The sequence below is a fragment of the Lissotriton vulgaris genome, chromosome 3_2, assembly GCF_964263255.1.
Source record: "Lissotriton vulgaris chromosome 3_2, aLisVul1.2, whole genome shotgun sequence".
Classification (NCBI taxonomy): domain Eukaryota; kingdom Metazoa; phylum Chordata; class Amphibia; order Caudata; family Salamandridae; genus Lissotriton; species Lissotriton vulgaris.
Window position 1 is genome coordinate 243,897,248 of NC_141690.1, and position 15,868 is coordinate 243,913,115.

The 15,868-nt window shown below is 47.3% G+C and overlaps 1 protein-coding gene across 3 annotated transcripts in view; it reads right to left on the reverse strand.

Annotated features, from left to right (window-relative positions):
• Positions 1–201: 201 nt before the first annotated feature.
• Positions 202–15,868, reverse strand: part of SLC4A11 (solute carrier family 4 member 11) — a 1,871,484-nt gene continuing 1,855,817 nt past the window's right edge. For all 3 annotated transcript variants that reach the window (XM_086964299.1, XM_086964301.1, XM_086964302.1), the window contains exon 20: positions 202–2,606. In XM_086964299.1, the coding sequence (XP_086820425.1) occupies positions 2,543–2,606 (64 nt within the window). In that variant the 3' untranslated portion in view covers positions 202–2,542. The remainder of the gene's footprint in view (positions 2,607–15,868) is intronic.

Below are 15,868 nucleotides of genomic sequence, written 5' to 3' on the forward strand. Positions count from 1 at the left end.
AACCTTTCAGTTTCTGCGTGTTTGTGACATCTGTGGTGACATGATCATACCAAGATCTCAGAAAATAAATAATTCTGTGTCACTCAGGCACCGTTGATGAAATATTATCCTGCTGTGCTACTAAATTATATACCACTTATTTCACATTCTTCCTACTAAGTTAAGTAAACCACAAACAAGCAAATAATGATGAATATATTCTTATTTGGCACTGTTTTATTACATTATATTACATATATGATTGTCATGCATTTATGTCCACTTTCACATGAATAAATGCAGTACGCCAACACCTCGGTTGCTACAAAAACAGCTATATGCAAGCCCACCTTCTTAAGGCAAGTCCATAATGATGAATTGCGCTGCACAATTCGAGCTCCATTTTAGTGCTTCATTCATTGAATGCAGACTGTACATTCTAATCTGAAATTCCACTAGGAATCTTCAAATGAGCAGTATTTATCTCCTTTCAGGAGTTTCATAGGTTTGAACTTGGAGAGAGGTAGATGACCACTGCCATGTGCCCAAGAGCACCATCATGGAATAATCACTTTGAATTTGTATGCTTTAAGAAAAAAGAAAGTAACCTTGAAAAATGCTGTTTGGTATCTTTAAATCCCCTTGTCTCTGCATAAACATACCTTATTCTTTTTTAAAAAGTCAAAGAAAGGTGATAGGACTAAAACAATGTAGACTGTAAGCTGTTGTTTCATTACTGCTATCTGCCTTTCTCCAAGCATAGTTAGGATATAGTGCACTATTTTATAGCGAACAATCTATCAGTAACTGTAACATGACAGTTCCCATACAACCTTTTGGTCATTTGCCAAGTAACCTCTCAAAAATTCTGATTCTGCACAGACCCTTTAAAACTTCAGAGCCATACACCTGAGTGTTTTCTAACTAACCTTCTAAATTAAAAAAGGAACAGAATACAACATTTTCAATAAGTGAACAACAATATGGGAACACTTATCAAATTAACTAAATGCTGAGCATTTAGACTTTGTAAATTAATCATATTGCCCTTGCCTGTTGCGAATCTATGGTGTGTGTGTATTATATTATTCAATCTGTTTGTTGATGGGGTTTTGCTATTTTGTTTAAATATTGTTCCGAACACCACTATGCAGAATATCGAGTGCTGTACAATCAAGATCACTAACTGCTCTATAGAATTTTAAATGAAATCTGAAACTAATGTACTGAACTATGAACTAAGCTAAATGCAAATAATACATATTTGTATGAACAGGTTACCAGAACAGCCACTACATTAAAACAAAATTTGAAATTTGCAATGGCCCTTGTTGCCAACACTGGCATTTTTGTAATAGTTACAGCTCACTGATTGAGTTTCATAGATTATGTCCTACAGGCTCCTCTAACGCATTACAAAAATATTAAAACATACTATCTGGAAACAGCGCTAACTGGAAAAAAAAACAAGGTTTGAATTAGCAAAAAGTAAGCTGCTCTTTACAGTTGGCAACTCGTTTTCTAAGGAGATGTCTGGAAAACTAGTGACTCTTCCATATATACAATTTGAACAGAAGATGGTAGCACATTTACATTTTGAGTGTGGGGTTATTTTAATGTCTATAGCAATGTGTTAACATTTGAAAGCTGAATGAATAGAAGATAATATCTAACTCCACATTTACATTGGTTGTATAAAAACTGTCACACAAACCTTGGTTTACATATAGGCAAATAAAGCTAGGTTCTTTACCGTAGGCTGCTCAAAGATACTCTATGTACACAATATCAATAGTATGCACATTTAGATTCTATATGATTAGACCATGTTACACAGATGTAAATCATATATTCTGAGTTGGTATGCGATTCCAGTTGATTTTAAAAATAAATAACATTGCTACAAGATGTGCAAATTTGCATTTTAAATTTCAGAAGCTAGAGGTAACATGCAAGAAAAGGTTTAACTTACTATTTAATAGCTTAAACCTGACAGAAATGCTACAATGCGACTAAGTAACTCTACATATGCATAGCCTGGGTGCATTTGCAGAAACACTGGGTCAGGTTTTTAAGGGTCTAGTTTTCCTCAGGACTTAGTGATGCAAATAGGCTCATCGCTCCCTAACAGAAATGCCACTGTACAATGAAATACAAATGCTACTCTAGATTAATCTCACAATAGTTAAAATCACAAGTCAAATGCCATTTTCATATATTAATTGGTTCCTCCACGATGCGAAACATTTTAGAAAATAAACTCTTCCTTAAAATTAAGGGATAACAACAAAAAGGAGCTCAAGTAAGATTTTTTTGTGGTGTATAGGTCTGCTTGACTAACGTGGTCTTCAGATAGTCTGTTTGCACCAGAGAACTTTCTTTTGTGTTGTACACGCAGAAAATGGGATAATCCTTTTCCAGCATACCACAGTATATTAAATGCCTTCATAGAATACTGACAGAACAGAGCAACAACTGAACACAGCAATGAGAAATCTTCCCTTTTTCTGAAAATGTTACAGTTTTCACTTCTGAAATAAAGCTTTTTTTTGCATGTGAAACTTCAATGCTCTGCATCCATTGCATCAAGATATTTTGATTCAATAATCCTGGGAAGCAGGTTATACCTATAAAAAGAAAAAAAGTGCTTGAGAAAAATGTTCAAAAAATGCATGTATAAAAGGATATTTAGTCTCCAAATATATAGTCTCATTCCGTCATATCAACAATAAAACCAAGACAAAACATATCAGGGTACTTTTAGTGCACAAAATATAGTGGCATAAAAGAACAAGTTACTTACCTTCTTTAAAGATATATCTGTAAGAAACATTAGTAGTGAGATTTCTTACCTTAGAATTACCCCGAGGCGTCTGACTGGATCCGGAAAGTTTTTGTCAGCAGTACCCCTGCGCGTCGGAAGGTGGCGTCATGCGGCTCCACATCCGTCGTGGTCGCCGAGATGGCGTCGCAGGCGGTACTTAGATGCCGCCCACGCGCGCTGACGTTAGTTCTGTACATGACTTTCCGTGCCAGTAATGCGGAGACATGCAAGAAACTAACCACTGGTGCATTGAAACTGGGGCCCTGAAAGGGATGACCTTAACCCTAGAAATCAGTTCACAGAACTGGAAAGATGGCTGGGGCGGTAAGGAATCTATCACCACTAATGTTTCTTACAGATTTATCGTTACCGAAGGTAAGTAACTTGTTCATCTGAAAGAAACACATAGTGATAGATTCCTTACCTTAGAATAGATACCCCAGCAATACCAACCCCGGTGATGGGTCTGCGAACCAAGATAACACCAGAAAGTCACGGAGAACAGAACAGCCAAAGAAGTTGTCTCTCCAGACTTGGCTTTCCAGGCAGTAGTGCTTAGTAAAAGTGTGCAACGAGGCCCACTCAGCTGCCTGACAGATGTCTTGCAGGGGGACTCCACAACCTAATGCAATAGAGGGAGCAGTAGCTCTGGTGGAATGAGCACGCAGCCCCACCGGAGGTTCCTTTTCAGCCAACGAGTAACAGGCTTTGATACACAAGATAACCTAGCGGGAGATAGTTCTCTTGTGTACCGCCCAATCTTTCTTGGTGCCAACGTAGCCAACAAAGAGTTGGTCATCCACCCGGAACTGTTGTGTGCGGTTGAGATAAAATAAGAGCGCACGCTTTGGGTCCATATGATGGCGCCTCTCTTCCTCCCTGGAAGGATGGGGAGGTGGAAAGAAGGTGGGCAAGGTAATAGTCTGCCCAATGTGAAAGGCCGTAACAACTTTTGGCAAAAAAGAAGGACGGGGCCTGAGCACAACCTTGTCCGGATGGAATGAAAGGAAAAAAGGCTTACAAGAAAGAGCCAGGAGCTCACTTACTCGCCTAGCGGGAGGTGATGGCCACCAGGAAGGCAGTCTTCAAGGTCAAGGGACGAAGAGGACAGTTGTGAAGGGACTCAAAGGGAGCGCACATCAAGTATGTAAGAACCAGGTTCAAGTCCCACTGAGGTATCATGAAAGGAATAGGAGGAAAAAGATGTGTAAGGCCTTTGAGAAATCTATTTAGAACAGGGGACGTGAAAAGGGAGGGCTGATCAGGGAGCCTGAGAAAGGCCGAAATAGCTGAAAGATAACCCATGATAGTGCCCCGAGCGGAGCCATGCTGGGCAAAAGAAAGAAGGAACAGTAGTACTTCAGAAAGAGGGTCATAAAGGGGATCCACAGCCTTTGCTGTGCACCATGCCACAAATTTGTTCCACCTACAGGCGTATACCACTTTTACGGAGGGACGCCTGGCTGCCAGAATGACATCACAAACTTCAGGAGGCAAGTCGAAAGAAATCAACTGCCACCGCTCAATTAAAAACGCAAAAAGGTGGAGGCTGGACAGGTTCGGGTGTAGGATCGCCCCCAGCTGCTGAGACAGTAGGTCCTCCCGAAGAGGCAGTCTGATCGGAGGATTGATGCTCATACTGAGTAGCTTGGGATACCATACTCTTCGAGCCTAGTTCGGAGCCACAAAGATGCCTTGTGCCTTGTGCCCGGTCGCGCCTGATCTTCTTCAGCACTCTGGGCAGAAGTGGTATAGGCGGAAAGGCGTAAAAAAGACCGCAACTCCACTTGCGACGAAAAGCGTCGCTGAGCAAGTGCCGCCTTGGAAATTTCAACGTGCAGAACTGATGACATTACGTGTGATCTATCCTGCACCTGCGGCTGAGTTAGTCCACCCTGAGGTCCGGAAAACCTGCCAGGTATTGAACCACCACGAAAATGCTGTGATGTTCCACCCATGTCCAGAGACGCAGGGCCTCTCGACATAGGGTCCACGACCCCACCCAGCCCTGTTTGTTGCAGTACCACATGGCGGTGGTGTTGTCTGTGAACACCTGCACTACTCTCCCCTTGACAGAGGGAAGGAATGCTTTCAGTGCAAGCCGGATCGCCCGAAGCTCCAGAGAGTGGATATGGAGCGTGGACTCCACCGGCGACCAAAGGCCTCTGAATGCGGCCGCCCCATCCTAGGAGAAACGTATCCGTCACCACTGTAAGCTCCGGTTGGGGAAGGGAGAGTGATCTGCCGTCGACTCAATGCCGGTTCGTGAGCCACCACTGCAACTGTTGTGCAGTGCCCTCCGAGATCTGGACTTGATCGCACAAGTTTCCCTGATGCCGCGCCCAATGGAACTTCAGGTCCCACTGCAGAGCCTGCATATGCCATCTGGCATGATCGATCAGCAGGATACAGGAGCGCATGAGGTCCAGCAGCCTCAGAGTCACTCTGACCGGAACCCGGGACAAGGGCTGAAAGATCTGAATCAGAGCCTGCATATCCAGGACCCGCTGTTCGGGAGGATAAACCCGGTACTGTGCAGTGTCCAGAACTGCTCCGATTAAGAGGAGCTTCTGAGAGGGAACCAGGTGCGACTTCGGCACGTTGATGGAAAATCACAATAGTCTGAGGGTGGGAGACAACTGTCTGGGGCGGGCCCGCCTTCAACAACCAGTCATCGAGGTAGGGGAAGACTGAAACCCCTGATCTGCGCAGATGACCGGCAACCATCGCCATCACTTTCGTGAACACCCGAGGGGCGCTGGTAAGGCCAAAAGGGAGCACGGTGAACTGAAAATGCTTGGGGCCTACCGTGAACCGCAGGTAATGCCGGTGGGCCCGCAGGACTGGGATGTGGAAATAAGCATCCTGCAAGTCCAGCGCTAACATCGAGTCTTGTGGATCGAAAGTAGACCAAACATGAGCCAGAGCATCTTGAACTTCTGTTTGTGGAGGAAGCGACTGACGTTCCGGAGGGTTAAGATAGGAAGCAGGCCCTTGTCCTTCTCGGGCAACAAAAAGTAGTGGGAATAAACACACTTGATTGCACTCTTGGCCAAGAGGGCCACAACTCCCTGCTGTAGAAGCACCAAGTGATCCCACACCATGCGGTGGTACCGAGGTAGCATGGCTGGAGGGGTAGTCTCGAAGGGGAGGGAGTAGGCCCTCCGGACTATCTCTAAAACCCACCTGTCCGATGTAATGGTGCACCGGGTATGCGGGGAGGAGGAGGGGTGGAGAGCTGATGGCAAAGCCTGCCGCCGACTGACGTTTGATGGGCCTGAAAGTTCGGACTAGGAAGGTTTGGAGGCAGAAGTGGCCAGGGTGGAGGTGGACTGACCCGCCCGCTGGCCCCTTGGTCCACTACGGCGGAACCCGGCATCCGCGCTGAGATTGTTGCTGCGCAGGCTTGTGGCTCTGTTCTGAACGCTGTGGGGCATCCCTTTCGGTGCCACGAAATGAGTGAAAGGCAGACTGCAGCCAGCCCAAAGGACTTGGCCATAGCCCGTGAGTCCTTAAACCGCTCCAACGGGCTGTCTGCTTTGTCGCCGAAGAGACGACGGCCATCAAAGGGCATGTCCACAAGTGTGTTTTGGAAACCCCAAAAAATCCAGTTGTCCTCAACGGGCGTGGCTTCGAATCGCCACAGTTGTTGTAATAAATCTGCCAAGTGAGTCGACAGTGTACAGCCCTCAACGAATCATGATCTTTGCTGCGTCTCTCCCCTCTGCAACAGCCTGAGATAGAGCTGGACGGGCCTCCTCCGGACACTGAGGCAGTACTTGCGCCACCGTATCCCACAGAGAGTGGGAATATCGGCCCAAGAGGCATGCAGTGTTCACGGACCGCAGTGCAGAACTGGCGGAAGAGGACATTTTCTTTCCAAACTGATCCAGTTTCTTGGATTCCTTATCAGGTGGTGCGGAAGGGAAGGCAGTAGGGGAAGCAGAGGCTTGGACAACCAAGCTCTCGGGTGTGGGGTGTTGGTAGAGGAAAATGGGGTCACCCAGAGCCAGGCGTCGGGCCACGTTCCTATCCACAGGAGGAGCCCCTGTGGTGAGCTAGGACCAGGTGCCCAAAAGAACATCGTGGTGAGGTATCCAGACCACTGGCGTCCCCCCAACTCCTCTGCCCAGTCCTGGTCATCCTCGCAATCAGCTGCGAGAGGGTCCTCAGACCCCTCCCAGTCCTCCCCTTCCTCCTCAGGCCGTACCACAGGCCTAAAATAAGGAGCAGGGACATGGGGATAGAAATCCCAGAGTAACGTCAAGAACGGCATCGACGACACCGGCCACATGAAACGGGGGGCAACGTCGTCCCGAGGAGCAGGGCCGTCGAAAGTGACGCCGGTGGGGTAGACGTCGGTGGAGGTGTTATGAGGTCAACCGGCGTTGACCGGGATCCAGGCCTGGATCCATGGAGGTCCCATGGCGCTAGGGTCAAAGCCAGCAGCGACGCCGGAGCCACCGGCGATGGAAAGAGAGGACCCCCAGTCGGGACGGTGGGGCCCGACGGCACTCCAGCGGGACCTGACGGCCTAAAGTGGCGAGCCATAGCAGACAGGAACTCCTGTATCTGGACCGGAGTTGCAGACGGACCCGGAAAGGGCAGGTAGGACGGCGCAGACACCACAGGCTCTGCCGGAGCCGTGGGGAAAGCCCCACACACACACACTCAGCCAGGAGACCGGCGAGGGGAAGTCGGAGAATGATGACGTTTCTTCAACTTCTTGTGCTTCGCCTTACCTGACCCAGAGTGCGAAGTCTTGGATCCCAAGGCTCGATGATGATGACTCCGGGCACAGTCCCCCGACCTCCAATAGGACCAGGACCTTGAACGGCGGGGAGATGACTGCCGGGCCTCCAGCAACTTTCGAGACCGCTCCCGCAAAGACTTTGGTGCCCTAGCCCGGCAGTTAGGGCACGACTTGGGGTCGTGGCTGTGAGAAGTTGGCCTAAGGTGGGGTGCTCATCTGGAGGATCTGGAGATTAAGGGTCTTTGGTCTCCAGAGGAAAGGTTGCTTCGCATCAACGTTCTGGAATTGCGGGCGATACGGCTGGTGCTCAAGGCCTTTCTCCCTTCCCTTCGCGGGCGGTCGGTTCAGGTCCTGACGGATGTGAGAAGTTGGCCTAATATATGATGCTCACTAGTTCTAGTGATCACCTTGTATCAGTCCAAACAACCCTTATGGTGATTGGTTGTAAGTCAACCTTATAGACCAGCTATCCTAATGGTAGCATGGACAAAGCAGTCTTAGGCTAAACTCTTTTAGCATGTGAAGCCAGCTATTGTACTACATATAACCCCTTGAATACCAAATGAAAGGACACCACACAGGTAGTTATGAAAATAAACAAAATATTTATTAACTAACATACACCTCTGAACTCTTTATGAGATCAGAGGGTTAAGCACATGACAAGACTCTTAAGAAAAATATGTTAAGTTGCACAAATTACAATGGTGCCCTAGAGGCACAACAAACCATATACTAAGTAAATGGTATAAGGAAATCGATAGAAGGAATCGAGCTGTCCAGAGGCTGTAGGATCGTTGGGACTACACTATCCTAACCTGAGGTAAGTAATAGGAGGCCCACGGGACGCGTGTGCAGAGTATGAACTCACACGTGAGATGCGTAACAAAGTCAATGGACAGTACAAATTACGAAAAGGTAAGTATTAGACAGTTCCGACTAGCTAGGACTAAAACGACTGGAAATCTGGACACTAGAAGAGTAAATCTACCCGTGAGCACCAAAATGCTCTGATAACCCACCCACGGGCTGCAGGTGCATAGGTCGGCCAGAAGTAAGATGTCCGGAGTGATCCAAGGGTGGATCAAGAAAGATTAAGACCTAAAAGCAGAGGGGACAATGTTCACAGTCACTAGCCAGTGACTGGAGTGAAACCAGGAAGGAACCAGATGCTGCCATCGCGATCAGGTGAAGAGTGGACGCTTGACTCTGCAGCCACGTTAACCAGGTGGTGTCTTGGACGACCAGGATGGAGGCACGAGCTGTCCCACGCAGGCTCTCGCTGTCGGCGGTGTTGGATCCGGATTCGGCGTCAACAGGCCATGGCAAAGGCAACCCACGCGGTGAGTGGAAAGGGCGTCTGGTGCGGACCAGGAGGGTCCGGGGTGCTTCTCCTTTGCAGGGAATCAGGGGCCAGTCTGGAGCAACCAGACCAGCGGTGTGGATTTCAAGGATCGTCGTCTAGGAGGCCACTAGCCAGCCGGTGTAGGAAGGTGGATATCAGACTATGGTTGCCCCCAACTTTTTGCCTAGTGTTTTGCTGGTTTTCGACATAGTTGGCCTGGGATCTTGCTATCCAGGACCCAGAGTTCAGAGGTGTTTGTTAGTTAATAAATATCTTGTTTATTTTCATAACTACCTGTGTGGTGTCCTTTCATTTGGTACTCAAGGGGTTATATGTGGTAAAACAGCTGGCTTCACATGCCAAAAGAGTTTAGCCTAAGACTGCTTTGTCCATGCTACCATTAGGATAGCTGGTCTATAAGGTTGACTTACAACCAATCACCATAAGGGTTGTTTGGACTGATACAAGGTGATCCCTAGAACTAGTGAGCATCATATATCAGGCCAACTTCTCACATCCGTCAGGACCTGAACCGACCGCCCGCGAAGGGAAGGGAGAAAGGCCTTGAGCACCAGCCGTATCGCCCGCAATTCCAGAACGTTGATGCGAAGCAACCTTTCCTCTGGAGACCAAAGAGCCTTAATCTCCAGATCCTCCAGATGAGCACCCCACCCTAGAGTGGACGCATCCGTTATCACTGTGGCCACTGCTGGAGGAAATTGAAAAGGCTTTCCTTGAGACAGATTGCCCTCCACACTCCACCAAGACAGATCCGCTGCAGTTTCTCTGGAGATCCTGACGTACTCCCTGAGATCTCCATTGTGTTGATACCACTGCCTGCAGAGGCACCACTGGAGTGCCTTCATATGCCAGCGTGCATGGTTGACCAACAGAATGGAGGAAGCCATCAGACCGAGCAGACGAAGGACCTTCAGGACTGGAACGACAGCTCCATTGTGTAATAAAGGAATAATTTCCTGTATGTCGCGAATACTTTGAGGTTTAGGGAATGCCCGACATACAGTAGTATCCAGTACTGCACCTATAAACAGGTTGCGCTGGGATGGCACCAGGTGAGATTTGGGTACATTTATTGAAAAACCCAACCTGTACAACAACTGAGTTGTGACTTGCAGATGATGGAGCACTTTCTCTGGAGATTCCGCTTTGATCAGCCCATCGTCCAGATAAGTGAATACCGGAACCCCTGACCTTCTGAGATGTGCAGCCACCACTGCCATCACCTTGGTGAAGACTCGAGGCGCAGTAGTAAGACCAAACGGAAGGACCGCAAACTGGTAGTGCTGCGACCCCACCGTAAAACGGAGATACTTTCTGTGCGACTTCAGAATGGGGATGTGGAAATACGCATCCTGCAAGTCGATCGACACCAACCAGTCTTCTTCCAGCAGCGCTTTTAGAACCTGCTCAAGGGTGAGCATCTTTAACTTCTCCTGCTTCAGGTAAAGGTTCAAGATCCTGAGATCCAGGATTGGACTAAGTCTGCCATCCTTCTTGGGTATCAGGAAATATCAGGAGTAGCACCCCTGACCGCTCTCCTGCTCTGGAACACCTCTATCGCACCCTTTCTGAAAAGAGCCAGAACTTCTTCCTGAGCAGTAGGTGGTACTCTGCACAAAAACCTTGGCAAGGAGGGTAATTGGGGGGAAATTCCCGAAAGGGAAGAGCATACCCATTCTCCACGAGATTGAGAACCCAAAGATCCGATGTAATCAATTCATAATCTCGTAGAAAATGGGTAAGCCGGCACACCACTGGGCCCACGTGATCCGGAATGGCGGATCTAGGGCTTCTTTGCTGTGGTGGCAGGGGGTTGGGAAGAGATAGAGGAGGAGGAGGAGGCTTGACGACCCTAGTCCGAGTTCTTTGCCTGCCTCTGTACGACTTGTACAGCGTATTTTGCTGCTGCTGCTGCTGTTGTGGCTGCCTGCAGGTCCTAAAGGAAGACCTGCCAAAACCTCTGAACCTCTTCAACGCAGTACCTCTGGACTGTAGGTTTAAAGATCTTGCTGTTGCTCTGCTGTCCTTGAACCTTTCTAAAGCAGCATCAGCCTTCTTTCCAAACAATCCTGACCCATCAAAGGGCAAATCCATCAAGGTAGCTTGGACATCCGCAGAGAATTCAGAGGATTTAAGCCACGCCGCTCTTCATGTGGCCACTGAAGAACCCAATCACTCTTGACACTGAGTCAGCAGTGTCCAGACCACTCTGAATGACCCGTCTAGCGGCAGCCTGAGTGTCAATAACCTCTTGAAAAACCTTCCTATCCCCCTCAGGAAGCTTTGGCACCAGCTGTTTGACTGCATCCATCAACGCATGGATATAGCGTCCTATAAGATAAGTAGCATTAGTCGATTTGAGCACCATGCTTGCCGAGGAAAATACTTTTTTAGCAGCCTGGTCCTGCTTCTTTGATTCCTTATCCCCAGGAACCTGTGGAAAAGCGCCCACAGATTTTTTCGAGCAGGCCGCCTGCACAACCCAAGCAATCTGGCAAGGGGTGTGTGGATAAAAAGTCCGGATCACCAGGAGCCACCCTGTACCTTCTTGCAACCGCCCTTGAAACAGTAGGGGCTGTAAGCAGTCTTTTCCAAACTCAGATAAAGGCTCCGCCAAAGCATCATTAAAAGGGAGCATAGGCTCGACCACAGAGGTAGGCGAATGAAGGACATCAGTCAGTATATTAGCTTTATACTCTGCAGTAGCAAGTGTTAAATTCAACAAGTCTGCAGCCTTCCTTATAAACACGTGATAAGGTGTCACATTCTTAGAAGGGGCGTCAGAAACAGAGGCCAAATCCCAATCAGGGGACAGTTTAAGACCACTAGCCTCTAAGATCATCGAAAAGATCTTCTGAATCCTGCAGCTCACCCTCTTCAATTTCTGCTTCACGGTACCTCTGCTCTTCCAGAAGTCTCTGTGCCTCACGCCTCGTCCTCTCCTTCATAAATGAAGTCGACGGATCCGGAATTGACTCAGTCGCAGCCATCGCCGGCGTCGAGCCCGAAGCCGGAGGACCAGACCGCTGAACACTAGGTCGGATCGGATTGGGCATCGGCGTCGAGGGAGTCAGCGTCGAAGGCTTTGGTGGCGCCGAGAAAAGCCAAGGTGGCGTCGGAGCTGGCATAAAAGGCGCATGAACGTAAGTCTGGGGGATACCCAGATTGTATGCTAATGGACCCGTGGGACCAACCGGTGCACCAGAGGGGTAGATAGCTCTTGAATATACTCCATACATGGCATTCAGGAACTGAGTAGGGTCCTGACCTGGAGCAGGAAAAGCTGGATATGAGCCCACAGGCTGCTCTCGAGGGAGCGGAGTCTTCTCGACTTCGACCTCCATCTCAGGCTGATGCACCGGGGTCAACAAACCCGCAGGCCTCCTCTTCTCCATCTTTTTCTTCTCCCTCACCCTCCTGGTCAGAATAATGAGTCGGAGCCGGAGAAGGATTCGACATCGGCTTCGGAGAATGAACAGGCGAATTCACAGTCAAAGCCTCGCCATCGGAGACTTGAACCTCTGGAGTTGGAGCCTCCACATCCTTGCGAAGCAACTTCACCTGCGACTTCGGTCTCGAGCTCGAGTCCTTCTCAGAGTAATGACGGGACTCATGAGATCTCTTCTTGTGCTTCTTCTTCAATGACTTCGAAGCATGCACCGAAGACGACCTCGAACGTGACTTCGAGCGAGACCTCGACCTCAAACGACTAGTCCGTGACTTCGACCTCTTCTTGTCCTTTTTGCTCTTCAACTTTGCAACAAAGCGTTTTGCCTCTCTCTCACGGAAAGCCTTAGGATTCATTTTCTTACAGGATGAAATATCCTCGGCGTCATGGTCCGAACTCAAGCACCAAACGCAGCACTTGTGCGGATCCGTAATAGACATGGTCTTGCCGCTCTCTCCTCAGGGCTTGAATCCAGTCTTCTTCGTGGACTATTCGACACAAAGAAGCAAAAGGACACCGAAATGAAACAAACAATAACAAAGTTACCAACAGCTACAGAAGATCCCTAGAAACCGTTAGCGTCGACGACGCAAAAAAAAGGCAACTGACGTCATCACGCCGGCGTGGGCCTATTATGGAGTCGGTGACGTCAGCGGAGTAGCGCGCTGTGTTGTGCCTCCGACGTCGCTCACGTCGGCACAAAGCTACAAAAAGAATTTCCAAATGTTGCTGACGCAAGGGGATATTCACAAGGTGAGGAATCCACTAGCAGATGTATCCATCAGAACATACTATTTTGCCACAGATCTCGGTCAGACAGAATGTTTTTTTTTTTTAATTAGCCATAAAACTTGCTGTTTTATTCCACTGCACTTGGTTTATACATTTTAGATATATGTTTGTTAGGATTTCAAATAATTGAACAATGCATTTTACTACTACTTTTTCACCAACTACCATTTCATGAGCTACAGAAATTGTAATATTAACACAATGTTTTACAATTTAATTACAAAATAAAGAAAAATAATTGTGCAATAATAATCCAGCATGGGTCTAGTAACAATCTAGCCACAGGGCAACTTCCTTAACTAACTTTATAAAAGCACATTTCCAAACAATTAAGACATACAAATACTGTTAAAGGGGAGTCAGCAAATAGGAACAAGAACTTAATCACTATGTGGAAAAGAAAGAAACAGACTAGAGAAGGCAAGGGAGGGAGAAAGATTAATATGTTTTCCTACACTTCAGCTATTCCCTTACACTCACCTGCCCTGTGATAACATTTGGAGCCATTTTAATAACAAATTAAAGTTAGTAAATAGTACGTGTGAGCTAATGGATGCCAATATGATAAAACAATGCATATACAATAATCAAGACAGGCAAAGGAGGCCTTACTAAATCACAAAGGCAGACATATAAGACAGTAAGGCGTTGATCGTTCTGCAGGAAAACCAACCTGGTTCCACAGGCAGGAGCGGTCTGTCAACACACAGCGGACTGACAGATCAACCTTGATCGTTCTGCAGGAAAACCAACCTGGTTCCACAGGCAGGAGCGGTCTGTCAACACACAGCGGATTGACAGATCAACCTTGTTTAACTCGGGATGGGTCTTGAACACAAACAGGAAGGGCAACCAGCCCCACTGACAGATCCACGGACCTTTATTCCAAGTGCGTTATCGCTCTGATTGCTGTTCAATCAAACCGTTTTACGATGAGTTTACCCAGTCACTGGCACACTTCCAGGAGGCCGTCCGCACCATGTTAAAAAGGTCCCCTAAACAGAACCTGGGCTCAGGAAATAGATTTAAGCCGCTTGCAGGCACAGCGCCCCACTGTGAACCCCTCAAAGGCCCACTTCCTTTACCTGCAGTGGTGTAAGGTCCTGCAGCAAGAGCCAGCAAAGGACCAGGCCGGGCTCCGGGGGCTTTAGGTGGTGTCTGCATAGGGAGGGACCTGGAATACAGGCTGCGAATGGCCGGCAGACAAGTCAACAAAAAGCACACGCACCATGTAACAGCTAAGTAAATGGGCCAGTAGCCATGGGAGGATACAAATGACGACATAGCTGTACTAAGGCAGGACTAACAACCCTCCTAATAAATCAGAAGTCAGCATTTACGAAGGAAAAAGACACGAGCCAATGAAAAGGAAAATGCTATTTACCAGTGTGCATCTCTTCTTGGCATGTAGAGCTGCAGAGTTTCGCACTATGCATAGATCGCCACCTGGTGTAGGGCTCGGAGGTTTGCACTTTGCTATTGTCCTGGAAAAGTCTTTGGAAGTCACGAGGTAGGTGGCGACTCCTGTGGACAATAGTGTGCATGGGCATCGGCTCCATCTTCAGATTGTTTTTTCGTCAGTTAAGGGAAATGATGGACTTTTGTGAGAAACAGAAAGAGATGCCTATGTATGGTGGATCTAAATAAGATAACACTGGAACAGATATAGGTAGCCGGGGAGGCGGGTGAGCGTGTGTAACTCTGCAGCTCTACATGCCAAGAACATATGCATACTGATACATAGATTATATAGCAGTGCTCCACCCTAGCGGCGACCACCAGTATCTGTTGCAGTGGTTTGAAACAATGTTTTGAGTACAGCCTGGCCCAAACTAGCTTGTTGCTTTGCTTACACATCTACACAATGTTTTGTGAATGTGAGTGGTGTATACCATGTAGCTGCTTTGCAGATGTCATCTAAGGGAATGTTCCCTAAGAAAGCCATTGAAGCCCCTATTTTCCTTGTAGAGTGGGCTTTAGGTGGAATAGTTAAGGAACGTTTTGCTTTTTGATAGCAAATTTGAATACATTTTACAATCCACCTTTCAATTCCAGATTTTGATAAAGGATTGCCTTTATGTGGTGGAGAGAAGGATAAAAAAGTTGTTTTGTTTTACGAAAAGGTTTGGTTCTGGAAATATAATACAGGAGTGCTCTTTTGACATCTAGGGTGTGAAGAGCTGTTTCTGCAACTGTTTGTGGTTAGGAGAAAAATATTGGTAACTCTACCGACTGGTTGAGATGAAAAGGAGACAGGACTTTTGGTAGAAATTTTGGGTTTGTCCTAAGAACCACTGTGTTATGATGTATTTGTAAAAATGGTTCTTGAATGGTGAGTGCTTGAAGCTCACTAACTATTTTAAGAGAAATAATGGCTACTAGGAAAGCAACCTTCCATGTAAGGAACTGTAATTCACATTTGTGCCTAGGTTCGATCGGAGGACCCATGAGTCTTGTGAGGACAATATTTAAGTTCCACACAGGTGAGGGTGGTACTCTGGGTGGAATAATTCTATTGAGTCCTTCCATGAAGGCTTTGATGGCAGGTACTCTAAATAATGACAAGTGTTGTCTATTTGCAAGTAAGCTGCTATAGCCGCAAGGTATAAACTAGTATGCTACGTTAGACCTTTGTAGATGTAGTAGGTAACATATGATGTGTTGGATTGACATCTAAGGGATTGATGTTGTTGCTGTTACAATATA